This window comes from Cynocephalus volans, chromosome 5 (genome assembly GCF_027409185.1).
Source record: "Cynocephalus volans isolate mCynVol1 chromosome 5, mCynVol1.pri, whole genome shotgun sequence".
In the NCBI taxonomy this organism is placed as follows: domain Eukaryota; kingdom Metazoa; phylum Chordata; class Mammalia; order Dermoptera; family Cynocephalidae; genus Cynocephalus; species Cynocephalus volans.
Window position 1 is genome coordinate 76,090,329 of NC_084464.1, and position 12,090 is coordinate 76,102,418.

General features: G+C 38.4%; 1 protein-coding gene across 1 annotated transcript in view; it reads right to left on the reverse strand.

The window, feature by feature from the left end:
- Positions 1-5,363, reverse strand: part of COL9A1 (collagen type IX alpha 1 chain) — a 91,273-nt gene extending 85,910 nt beyond the window's left edge. The window contains exons 1-4 of the mRNA XM_063098323.1: positions 5,341-5,363; positions 4,783-4,856; positions 3,402-3,479; positions 3,136-3,268 (exon numbers count right to left, since the gene is read on the reverse strand). Coding sequence (XP_062954393.1) covers positions 3,136-3,268; positions 3,402-3,479; positions 4,783-4,856; positions 5,341-5,354 — 299 coding nt within the window. The 5' untranslated portion in view covers positions 5,355-5,363. The remainder of the gene's footprint in view (positions 1-3,135; positions 3,269-3,401; positions 3,480-4,782; positions 4,857-5,340) is intronic.
- Between the last annotated feature and the right edge of the window lie 6,727 nt (positions 5,364-12,090).

Consider the following 12,090-nt stretch of genomic DNA (forward strand, 5'->3'; position numbering starts at 1 on the left):
GGTATGAGGTTTTTGTAAAAGGATGATAAACCCTAAAAAAAGCTAATCTGTGTTACCTATATATCTGTCTGTAGATACACTGAGCAAAACTGTAGAATTTAATCAGTCCCTAAAAAAAAATCTATTTTGTTTTGATTATAGAAATTGCAGTAACATTCTTATGCAAAACATCGTGAGATTAACTAAGGGATCTCTCCCAATTTGTGCTTTATTCAACTATTCCTGCTCGATGAGCAAAGAGATTATGTTGAAGGCAAGATAGGCCGTAATGTCATCATTTACCTCTGACTTGGTGTATGTAATGCCAAAAACTATTTTTAAAAAAGGGGCGGGGGTGTTGCAGGTATGGTTGGAGTCACCGAAAGAATACCTCATTTATAGATAGAGTGCTAGACCAAGAATATCTGTCTGCCTGTTTCTCTCCACCCATGTGAAGAAAATATATATGTATGTTTTAACAAATATAATTGAGATTATCACATTATTCATATTTCAAACTAAGCTAGTACAATATATCAATATGGTAAAAGGAGAAAATTCATTTTATTCTCATACTGATAAAATATATAAATTATTTGTATATGCCTAAGACCATTTACAAGTCTCACAAGTCTAATTTTATAGAGCAGTTAGCTCCATTGTCTTTTTTGAATACCTGGGATTCTGTTCTTGCAAGTATGCTATGCACATCAATAAATAAACTTGACAGCATACATAATTTAAAAGAAGTCTATAAATGATTTATTTTATTATATTACAGTCTGTACAGAGAACCTTAAATGGAGACCCTAAGTGTTTAAATAAAAGATTAAAAAGACTTTGGACCTTGAAATATTTGTTTATGACCTTAACACAAAGAAACCTAAGGACTATGTTCTTAAGACAAATAAACATAACATATTTGTAAGTGAGAATTAAGAATGTAAAATTTTATGTCTAAAATAAAGAATAAAAAAAGCAAAAAATTACATTTCATAATCTTTCAAAAAAATTGAAAGGATAAATTGTGACTCTATCACATTAGTTTCATATACCGTTATCTTCTTTCCCTCCCAAGAAGATCCTACTAACAATTTCTTTTTGCCATCTCAGAGCTTATATTTTCCAGTAGAGAAAGTCCCTTTAAACCGAGATTGTCTACTCCCTGTACGGCCTGAAAGCAATTCCAATCTCCATTCTCCTTTTTGTCTGGCTTTTGAATGAGTAGGACCTGGCAGCTTGGAAAGAAAGGATCCACTAAGGAAAAAACTCTCATCTACATACACTCTCTTCTAGAGCTCTCCACCACCAATAATAAACACTTACTTAATAACACCGTGTACCAGGCTCTGTTCAGGCACTCTCCATTTATTCACATTTACTCTGCATACCAACCTATGACATAGTTATTATTATCCCTAATTTTAAACCAAAGGAACTGAAGCAAAGATAGCTTAAGTAACTTGCCCAAGAATAGACCTTACTACCTATCTGGGATTCCAAATATATCAGTCCCCTGGCTCTCCTCTTTATTTCTTTCTCCTACTTCTTTCTTCTAATTCCTTCCTCCTTCATTCCTCATCTCTTAATAAGCCTTGCCGGTAAATCAAGAGGTTTTAGTCTTTCTGGGGGCAGGGAGTCAAGGAGATAGTGAATATGAGACATTGGTTATAGCCTGTGAACAATATTTAGTGACAGCTCAGAACAGGTTGAGAAAACAACAACAACAACAAAGATGGGGGGAGGGCTCTGTGGCCTCACTCTCTGAACTTAGAGTTAATGACAGTCCAGATTGTACCTCAAATCACAGAAAAGAAAATTAGACAACACTGGGAGTCTTATGTTATGTTTAATTATTTTATCAAAGGAAGAAAAAACCAAAAATTTTAAAGTTTAAGAACACAACTGGCAGTTTTGTACTTTAAAAAAAAAAATACAAGCCAAAAAAAAAAAGTGAATGTCGCTGTTATCACGCCTTTTAATCTTTCCAAATATGAATGGTGTTCCAGGTCGGTGTGGAGCAGTGGTTAGAAGCACAACCTCTAAGAACATTCTGCCTGGGTTTCAATCCTGCCAGCATGTCCCAACCCTGAGACCTTATGCAGGTAAGTTAAACCTTCTGGGCTCAATTTCCTCCTCCATAAAATAAGGATAATAATGTCTGCGCATCATAGGGTTATGATGAAGATGAGATTACTGTTAATTAGTAAATTTGTAAAAAGAGTTTATACTAATACAGTACACTATCATTGTATTATAAAACATTGTATGTTTGAGATATGAATTTCTATCTGCAACCTGGTACTATACTGTATCAGATTCTTCTAATTTGACCAGAATTTTCATTTTTATAAACATGTAGAGTTTCTATACTATCTTATTATTATTCTAATTAATCATTATTTACCTTTAATTGTAATTTCTATCAAAGTCCTTATTTTCTTGTTTATCTATCAAAGGAATCTTAATTACATTTTTTTCCTACACTGAAACACAAAGTAATCATAATAATCACATTAAAGTATTTAGGTAATATAAAAACTAAGTCCATGCAGCTCATACATAACAATGGCATGGCTCAACACTTACACATACGCTAAAGCACCTCATTATAAATAATTTAAGGAATAAAAGGCTTAGTTCCAGAGAAGATCATTGAAGTTTTTATTATTATCACTACCATTGTTTCTGTTAAAATTAATTTAGTTTTGCTTTTGTTTGGTGTCTGCCAGGAGGCAAGCACTGGATGTGTGGTTTTATTTCAGCACCAGGACACATGAACAGCACCATTGTGAGTCTTCTAACCGCTATGTGGCTCCTGTTAAATTTATGCTTAACTTCTGGAACTTTTCACAGAAGGTCCTTTCAGTCAAAACCACACAAATTATAGAAAAACAGAAATTAAAGTAATAAGAACATGCCCTGAATCAATCTATAAGAGTCTCAGTCTCAGATTTTTTTCCTGGAATGGAAAGTAAATTGCATACTGAAAGCCTGAAAAGCAGTATTCAGGCACTGACGATAGCTAGGTAAATAAATTTTTTCATCTTTAAATAAAATCATAATCCAAGAAACATTGAGTATGAGAAAATTCTCTAACACTTTCTAAAACACATTTGAGGCAGATAATTAGAAAAAATATTTTTGATAGATGACCTGGTTGGAATCCTGAAGTCTGCATTATTTCCCAACTTGTAAGCCACTTGTAATGCAGTGGATCCAACTATTCTCTGGATGGCTCTTCGAGATGCTGCTTTATCTATCTGGAACTGAGAAATCAGGTCAAACCCTAGAGAAAAGGAACATAAAATAAAAAGTCCAAAATGTAATTGGTTTTATTCCTCTCCACAATCTTCCCAAATAAAAGAATAGATCAGATTTATGGAAAGCATGTATTTTCAATATGATACATTGCTACTCGCCTGGTAAGTCATCTTGGCCAATCCTGATCTTTGGACAGAGTTCATTTCCACCATTAGAATTCGAATTGACAGGGAACCCTGCAAGAGAGATAGTGTGTCACCCTACTTTATTTACTATAGGGACTTCAGGATCTTCAGTAATAATAACTGTGAAACTATTTAGAGTACAGTGTTATATCAGCTTGCTTACAAGTAGTGTTCTTGGCTTTAACTCTATTCCTCTACAATTACAATTCATTCACCTTCAATTCATCCTGGAAGGGATACAAGGCACAAAGTTGCTTTAATAATTTGTGTTGGGAAAATTTTCCTTGTAGGGATGTTAGGAATTTGTTCCTTTTGGAACCAGAGCTGCATGATGTCCTGAATGGCAAAGAATCAGAAGCCTGTTTGGAAAACTTCTGGTGGCTTGGGCTAGAAAATATTCCTTAAATACCACAAATTTTAGAATTCCATTGAGAATCCACAGCCAGCCTTGAGCCTGTTCAATGGAGCTTCTGGAGAGCGGAATTCTCTGGAATTTTTGTCAAATAGAGGACGGGGTAGGGGAGTTTTGGGGTTCACTAATCCTAAAGAAAATATAGAGGATGTATATAATTTCATAAATTAATTCTAAGAGATCAAATAAAGGTCTCATAGACTATTGCTTACATCCTATAATTGGGAAGAGTAATGAGAAGAAGAAAATAGTCATGAGAAGAATTAAACCCTCAATTTGATGAGAAATCCCAGAATGGAACTGGGTGCTCCTTACACAAGGAAGGTTGTAGTGCAGGGAGAGTCTTCTCAACATTACAGAAGACTTCTTGTAACTTCCCAATCTCAGTACCCTGCTAAGACTCACCTGATGATAGGGACTTCGCAGACTTCAGAGAAAGCATTTTCCAGCTACAAAGCTTTGGCCCAGCCATCCTGATACATCAAACATATTCTACCGGCTCCTGTCCATCCGTCCATTCATGCATTCATCCTCCATTTACTAATCACCATCCACAGGCACTGCACTAGGCACTGGAGCACACAGATTGACCTTCCTTCCAACTGTGATCACAGCCAGAACTTCCTTTCCATACCCAGCACTGTCCACAGAAAACCAACCACTAGACTATTTCCATAGCCCAAAGCAGAATTGGAGAGTGGGGATGTGAAGGACCATAGATGCCCCACACAGTCGTCACTCAGCCACAGCCCTGCCTGGTCACTTCTGAGAACAACTGATATTTCTTTGTTTTGTTTTGTTTTGTTTTGTTTTGTTTTGTGTCGGTGGCTGGCCTGCACAGGGATGGAAACTTGGACTTTGGTGTTATCAGCACCACACTCTAACCAACTAAGCTAACCGGCCAGCCTTGATATTTCAAAATCGAGAAACTATGTCCCTTACTTGGGCGACGCTTGACAGCCACAGATGCCCAGGGTACCAGGAAACTGCATACAAAGAAGAAAACTGGAATTTTCCTGCAGAGGAGAAAAGAAAATGACTCAAATAGGAGTCTCTCCAGATGGGGACTACTTTCATATTTTTAAATCTGGTAAACCTCATTAATGTAGGGGATCGAATCTCAATACATTTTTTTTTTTTTTCATTTTGATTTTGGAAACTCACTGAGAAGCTTAATGAAGTCATACATTTCTAGCTCCCACTATCCCTGTTGTTTCTTCTACCTCGTCTTCTTGGTAACCACCTATCTCACTGTTTCTGTACCTATTTCCTTATCTCTGTTTTCTCTATTCTTTGATTTTCTGCCTCTCTCTTTCTGTAGCTGTCTCTTTCTCTCTCTCCCTCTGACTCTCATCTCTCTCTCTCTCTCTCTCTGTCTGTCTGTCTCCCACCTCTTGCCTCCTCTCCTCTCATCCTGCCACCACTGCAAAAATAAAGACTCTTGGTTCTGAGGGCCCCCAGCCCAGTCTCCCGCCACTCTTTCTAGTGCCATGTTCTTACCAGCAGTTCTTCATTTTTCCAGTTGGTTTTTCTTTGGTTGCCAACAGTCCCTAACCCAATAATCTGGGGTTGGAGGGGAGTCACTGCTCCCCCAAGACCCCTTCACTGTCACCCTAGGACTGTGAGTCCTGGATCCAGCCTTGATCCCTCCTGCCCCTGTGAGGGCTGAAAGAAAAAGGGAGGGAACCAGAGGCATCTGGTGACACTTTAAACTAAAGCAGAGGAAAGGGGTGGGGAGAGGTGGCCCTGTAAGCCCAGGCCAGGGGTGTGGCCTCAAAGCTAACATGGTTACACTGAAGGAGGGATTGAGAGGGGAAAGTTTGCTGAAAAGAAAAAAAAATAAAATCAGGATGTGGAGAAATTCACCAGAAAGATCCAGGCAAGCTGCTATAGGAACACAGTAGAAGCTTTTAGAACTGCTATAGGAAAACAGTGGAAGCTTTTAGAGGACTGAGGTTCCAGTAAAAAGTGCCCACTGGAAGGCAGAGGTGTGGGAACTCATGAGAGCCTTCACGCCCATCCAACCTAGGTTTGAATCCCAATTTGTTCTAAAGCTTACTATTTGTATGTCCTTGAGCAACCCAGTTAGCCTCTCTGAACTCGGTTGCCTTAACTGTAAAATGGGTTGAAAATACTCACATAAAAACAGTTGTTCTGAGGATTAAACAAGATGGCAAAGGCAGAGTCTAACACTGAACAGTCATTGTTTGTCATCACCGTTTGACTTTCCACTGAGGTTCTCTGTTTGCAGTATTGAGCCTTCCATATTACTCTGGTAAGAAAGAAGAGAAGCAGATTTTTCTATATGATTAATTGTTTGAGAAATCCTTTTGCTGAGTGTTTTAGAGCCATTACCTCTGTGTTTCCCCTCCCCTCCCACTTAAAGAATCCTCTGCAACTAGAATCTGAAAGTAGATGAGGGGGCCTTTTGATAAAAGATAAAAGAATAGAGAGGAAAATAGGTTTGGTCAAAAATGGTTTGGCTTCTATCCAGCTTGGATGTTTATTTAAGGTGTTGAAGAGCAAGCAACGGCTCTAATAAGAAAGAACGTAAATCCAGAGAAAACAGACATATACAATCTTTAAGGGCACTCTTTTCCCCTCACTCCATCCTCGCTTTCTATTAATCATATTTCCTAACATGACAGCTTGCCACAGAGAACAGTGCAAACCCCACATTATTCTGGTGTGGGTCAGGTTACACCCTAAAGTCACAGGCACATAAGCTTTTCTGTCATTAACACCGTTCCCTTACTCTACCTAACAGTTCTGTTCTGAAAATCCATGTGACAATGAAATCTGGTCAATCATATCAGATTGTAAATGCACTAAGACAGCTTGATGTTTAAAATGATCCGTTTTATAAAGAGAAGTATTTTATGCAGAATAATTATACTTTCACCCCTCTTTACTCCCTCTTCCCTCCCCCCCACACACATATACACACTGTTCTTCAAAATATGCACATACACTAATTTTTCCTTATCTATAAGCTGGGAATTTTTTTTTCACTTACAGATTAAATCAGGGAACATCGTCACAATCATCTCTGTTGATCGTTTACTTTCATCCATTGTTTATTCAATCATTTAACAAACATTTATTGAATCACTATATGTACCAAGTCTGTACTAGAAGTTGAGGAGACAAAAAACATGAATACACACAGCTTTGCCCTGAGGAAGCTCACAGTCCGGAGGGGAAGTCTAGTATAAAAATGACTGCAATACAGTGAGTAAAAAAGGCAGTAGTGTCACTGAGAACAATTATAAATTTAGTCCAAGAGCATCAGAAAAAATTTAATAAGGGAGATAAAGTCTTAAAGGATGAATAGAAGCCTACCAAGAGAACAAACAGGTATACTAAATTTTAGGCAGAGAAAACAGCAGATACCGTGACTTAAAGGTAGAAGATAACATTTAGGGAACCACAGATTAAGCTCAGGAACCCTTTCATTTGGTTAATATCTATTGGAGCCTCTTCTACCATAAATCCTGAACTGATCTCAGCACTAGAGATACACCAGAGAAAGTCCAGGTCCCTGCCTCCATGGAGCTCACATGCTGGTGGGGAGACAGATACTAAACACATTTACTAGAATAAATGAGATAATCTCAGTTGGGATTCATAAAAAAATATAAAAAAAGGAAATATGTGCTAGAGACAGACCATGGTGTGTTTAGAGGCTGATCTAGATTGAGAGATTAGGGAAGATTGTTATGAAGGGCTAAATTTTAACTCAGATCAGATGAGAATGAAGAGGAAATGCTGACAGAGTAGATTGGAAAGGGGGGAGCATTAGATTAGAACAGAGTAGGTACTAGAAATGCTGTGAGAGATCTTTCCTCTTGTTTCCTGGTATGGTGCACAATGGTTGGGATGTTCCATAAAACTCATAGGGTACTAGGAAAAGTTTCTTAGTTTCAATACTACTATACATCTTTGAAAACATTCTTTTGAAGAGAAATAGCCATAAACTCCTGACATTTAATTAAAGATGCCATGACCCCCGTATTTAATTATTTTAAAGATTAAAACAAAAAAGAAGCATTTTTAAAACTAGCTTCCTAATGGTATCTAGCTTTATTCTGTCTATATTTACTTTAAAAATAAAACACCCAAAATGCCTAGTGGCACATATCAGTTGTGTGTGGGATGCTGCAAATTAGCCACAGCTAGAGCCTGAAATTCATCATTGAAATATCTGGCTGAGAGGCTGATTAACAATCAAAGAGTTGCTAAAACTAGAACTCACAGTTTTGCTTTGGGTTCAGTTATACTGTAAAGAAACTTCACCATAATCAAAGCTCTATTTTTAATCTGCTTATTTTGGTTCTATACTTACAATTGTAGCCTAATCATCTATGGCAAGCAATTAGAGCCCCATGGTGATAGCCATTTCCCTCTGAAATTACTCACATATAAATGTGTTCTCGCCATGGAACGTTAATACAAAAACATGTTATTTAACATAAACCTCCCTCATCCCCAAGCTTTTCAGCATATTACTTCTGCTTCCTCTAAAATACTCGTATGAGCATTTCCATTTTCCCAAGGAAGAGAGAAATCAATTCCCCTCCATAGCACACGTGCTTCCATTAGCTGTTGCTACATTTGCTGCCTTGTGGATCTTCAGGTTCACAGCATCTGATCAATGTCCTAAGCTTCTTTTGCTGCCTCCAATAAACCACTCATATTGGCCCATCAGCATGTTTCTCTACATGCTGTAAAGTCTTCTTTTCTCACAGTGGATCCCAAAGCTACATTGGAATCACCTTCACGGCTTGTTAGAAACAGATTACTGGGCTTCACCCATAGAGTTTCTGATTCAGGAGTATTAACGTGAGTCTGAGAATTTTTATTTCTAACAAGCTCTCAGTTGATGCTGGTGCTGCTGGTCCACTGAGAACTGCTGGTCATATAGGTCAAGTTTTCAACTCTGTTAAGCTACCTCTCCTTTTTTACAATTGATAGTATTTGCTGAATAAAGTTTTTAAATAATTATCAGTTGAATGTATAGAACCTACTGAGAACTTTTGGACTCATGAAAAAAAACTTGTACTGATTTCGTTACTGGACATCTGTAAGTACTAAGGAAATTTACTTGGCAGAATGATATAGATGCCTAAGCCTTCTGTCCTATCATTATGAACCTAACTATAACAATGATAAAAGTGTGCTCCTGAATTGCATGTTAACCTTTATTAATAAATTATAGAAAGGTCCTTGATTCTGAAGTCTTTCTCTTTTATGAAAGAAACCTTAAATATACATTGTTTTATGCTTTATCCTGTGAAATTTTATATTTCACTAGCTTTCGCATGCTGGGAAGACACTTTCTCTGCACTAGGTGGCAGTGTAATCCTGAAATTTGAAACCTAAGCTAAGGAATCAAGGACCAGAATTTGATTTCCAGTCTTCAAGTATATAATTTTGATTTTATGCAAATATTCCATTCTTGGTTATTTTCTGTATGTATAAATTGCAGTGTTATAATTGAGTCCAAAGAATTGCTCTCAGAATGAATGTGCAGATACAATGCATTCTGATTATTCATGAAAACCTATTGAAGAAGAAAGACACTAAATGAACAATTGAAATTAACTCTGCCCTAGTAGGTGAGCCATCCACTCCATCCTCTACAACCACCACCAACCTGAGCCTCATAACTAAACAGAGTCTACTGCAAGGTTAAGAGTGTGGGCTATGGAGCCAGACTACTTAGGTTCAAATCTCAGCTCCGCCACTTTCTAGCTGGGAGACCACGGAGAGGTAATTAACCTCTCTGCCTCGGCTTCCTTTTTCTGTAAAAACAAATAATATAAGCACCAAGCTCAGAGGTATACTCTAAGGACTAAACCAAAGCTTAAAATAGTACCTGCGGTCCGGCCCCGTGGCGCACTCTGGAGAGTGCGGCGCGAAGTTCGGGAGCGCAGCGGCCCTCCCGCCGCGGGTTCGGATCCTATGTAGGAATGGCCGTGGGCTCACTGGCTGAGCCCTGTGCAGGCGACACCAAGACAGGGGTTTCGATCCCCTTACCGGTCACAAAAAGACAAAAAAAAAAAAAATAGTACCCTGCATTTAACAAATTTTAACTACAGTTTTTTTGTTGTTCTTATTAAACTCACTATCCTCTACTTTTTTTTTCCACTCAACCCCACTCTGCTCCATTAAATAGTGGCTCATTTAGATCTCCTGAGAAAAGAATAATTTTGGCTATGCTAGATGCTAAAAACTATCCTAGACAATATACAGCTACTCAGAAAACCCACCTGTAGATATCAAGGTAAATTAATTAAAAGTCCCATCCTTCCTTTCATATCCACATCTTTGGCTGTTTCCTACACTTTTATGATTTTTCCTCCTACAAAATTGCCCTTAATAAGTCCGTCAAGCTAGCCTCATCATCAATAATACCTTCCCTTTCATAAGGCTCTGTGGTTTTTCAGGAATGTTTCTCAACATAATCTCATTTGTACTTCACAACAATCCAATAAGATGGATGTGGCTGTCCTGTCTTCCTGGTGAAGAAACTTAGGTGAAGAGACCTGCATGAGAGTTCATGGTTACTTAGTGACAAAAGAGGTACCCTATCAGCCGACTGAGTGGTGAACAGATACAAAGAAAAGTCAACTGCAGCAAGCACTGTAGAACCAGTGAAAGCTGCTATAACACACTTTGCATACACAGTGACCAAAGTCTACTGATGAGTCACTTTATTAAGCAACTTTTGCAACTTTGTTTTAAATACACATGCGCACGCGCACACACACACACACACATACACACACACATATACAAGGGGCTTTCAAAAAGTTCATGAAAAGATTCATATTACCTTTCAATTCCATTTTTCTATGAACTTTTTTTTTAAAAAAGATGACCGGTAAGGAGATCTCAACCCTTGGCTTGGTGTTGTCAGCACCACGCTCAGCCAGTGAGCAAACCGGCCATCCCTATATAGGATCCGAACCCGTGGCCTTGGTGTTATCAGCACCGCACTCTACCAAGTGAGCCACGGGCCGGCCTTCTATGAACTTTTTGAAGTACCCCTGTATAATTAGTTTTTTCATTTTAGAAGCAATATGTGAACTTCACAGAAAAATAGAAAATACCAAACCAGAAAATAGAAAAAAAAAAAAAACACTCACAGTTTCACCACCTAGAGACAACTCATTATTAACATTTTAGGATGATTTCTTCCAGTCCCTTTTCCATGTACAAGCTGTGGTCATACTCTACACACCTTACAACTTTCTTAAATGCATGACAAAGCACTTACATATTTGCTTTCAGAAAATTTAAATGCAATCACATAGCACATACAAAAGATAGCAAAGCCCACGTGTAAAAACTTTGCCTTCAAGTCAACATTACAGCTTTTAATTCTGACTGTTGTAGCCTTGATAGAGAAAACAGCTATAGAAAAAGAGATATTTGAGTAACTGGGAGAGAGTCTTCCAGCACGTCTTGGGTTTTGAAAAATGTTCTTTTTCTTGCCCAAAGCCATGTTGGACAGTAAACTCACAGCCAACCAACTAACTACAAAGCCACGAAGGCATGCGTACACATTCCAGTGGCACCAAAGGGCAGCCACGGTCCTGCCTCCTGCCATTCCTTCATTTCAAATATCTCCAAAGCCATGACTAATGCCAGGAATAGCAGTAGCAACGGACACGTGGGCAGATGACAAAGAGCCTTTGTTCTTCAAGACTGAACTTAGAGCCCTTACAAGCTGAAAGAGCTCTAGTATAAGCACACTCATAGTGATTCCAGGGAGTAGTCTGTCTAGGGTGGACAAGCAGGGATGAAAAGGTGGACAGGGAGTACCGGGAGGTGTCAGAAAAGAGGCAGGATCAAGATCGGTATTATCCCAGTCTGCTCTGGCCAAGGGCTTCCCCAGTGCTCCCAGGACTTTTTCTAGTAATACGGTATAAGGAGGAAATGGAAGAAGGGACATCTCCAGTACGCCAAGAACTGTGCTTCATACTTAAGAAGTCATCTCCTTTAGTCTACACAACTCATTATCTCTGCCATCTTAGAGGTGAAGCAAGTGAGGCTCTAAGACGTTAAATAACTTGCTAAGAGAATCTCCAAACAGCAGACCAAAACCAAAAAGGTTTCTCTGACACCAAAGCTGATGTTCTTCCTATAATTTGTCATTTTCTGAGTATGAACACACACACACACACACAAGTGCGTCCTCCCTTTCACTCTGCATTTCATCATTCACTAATATTTTCTTTTCTC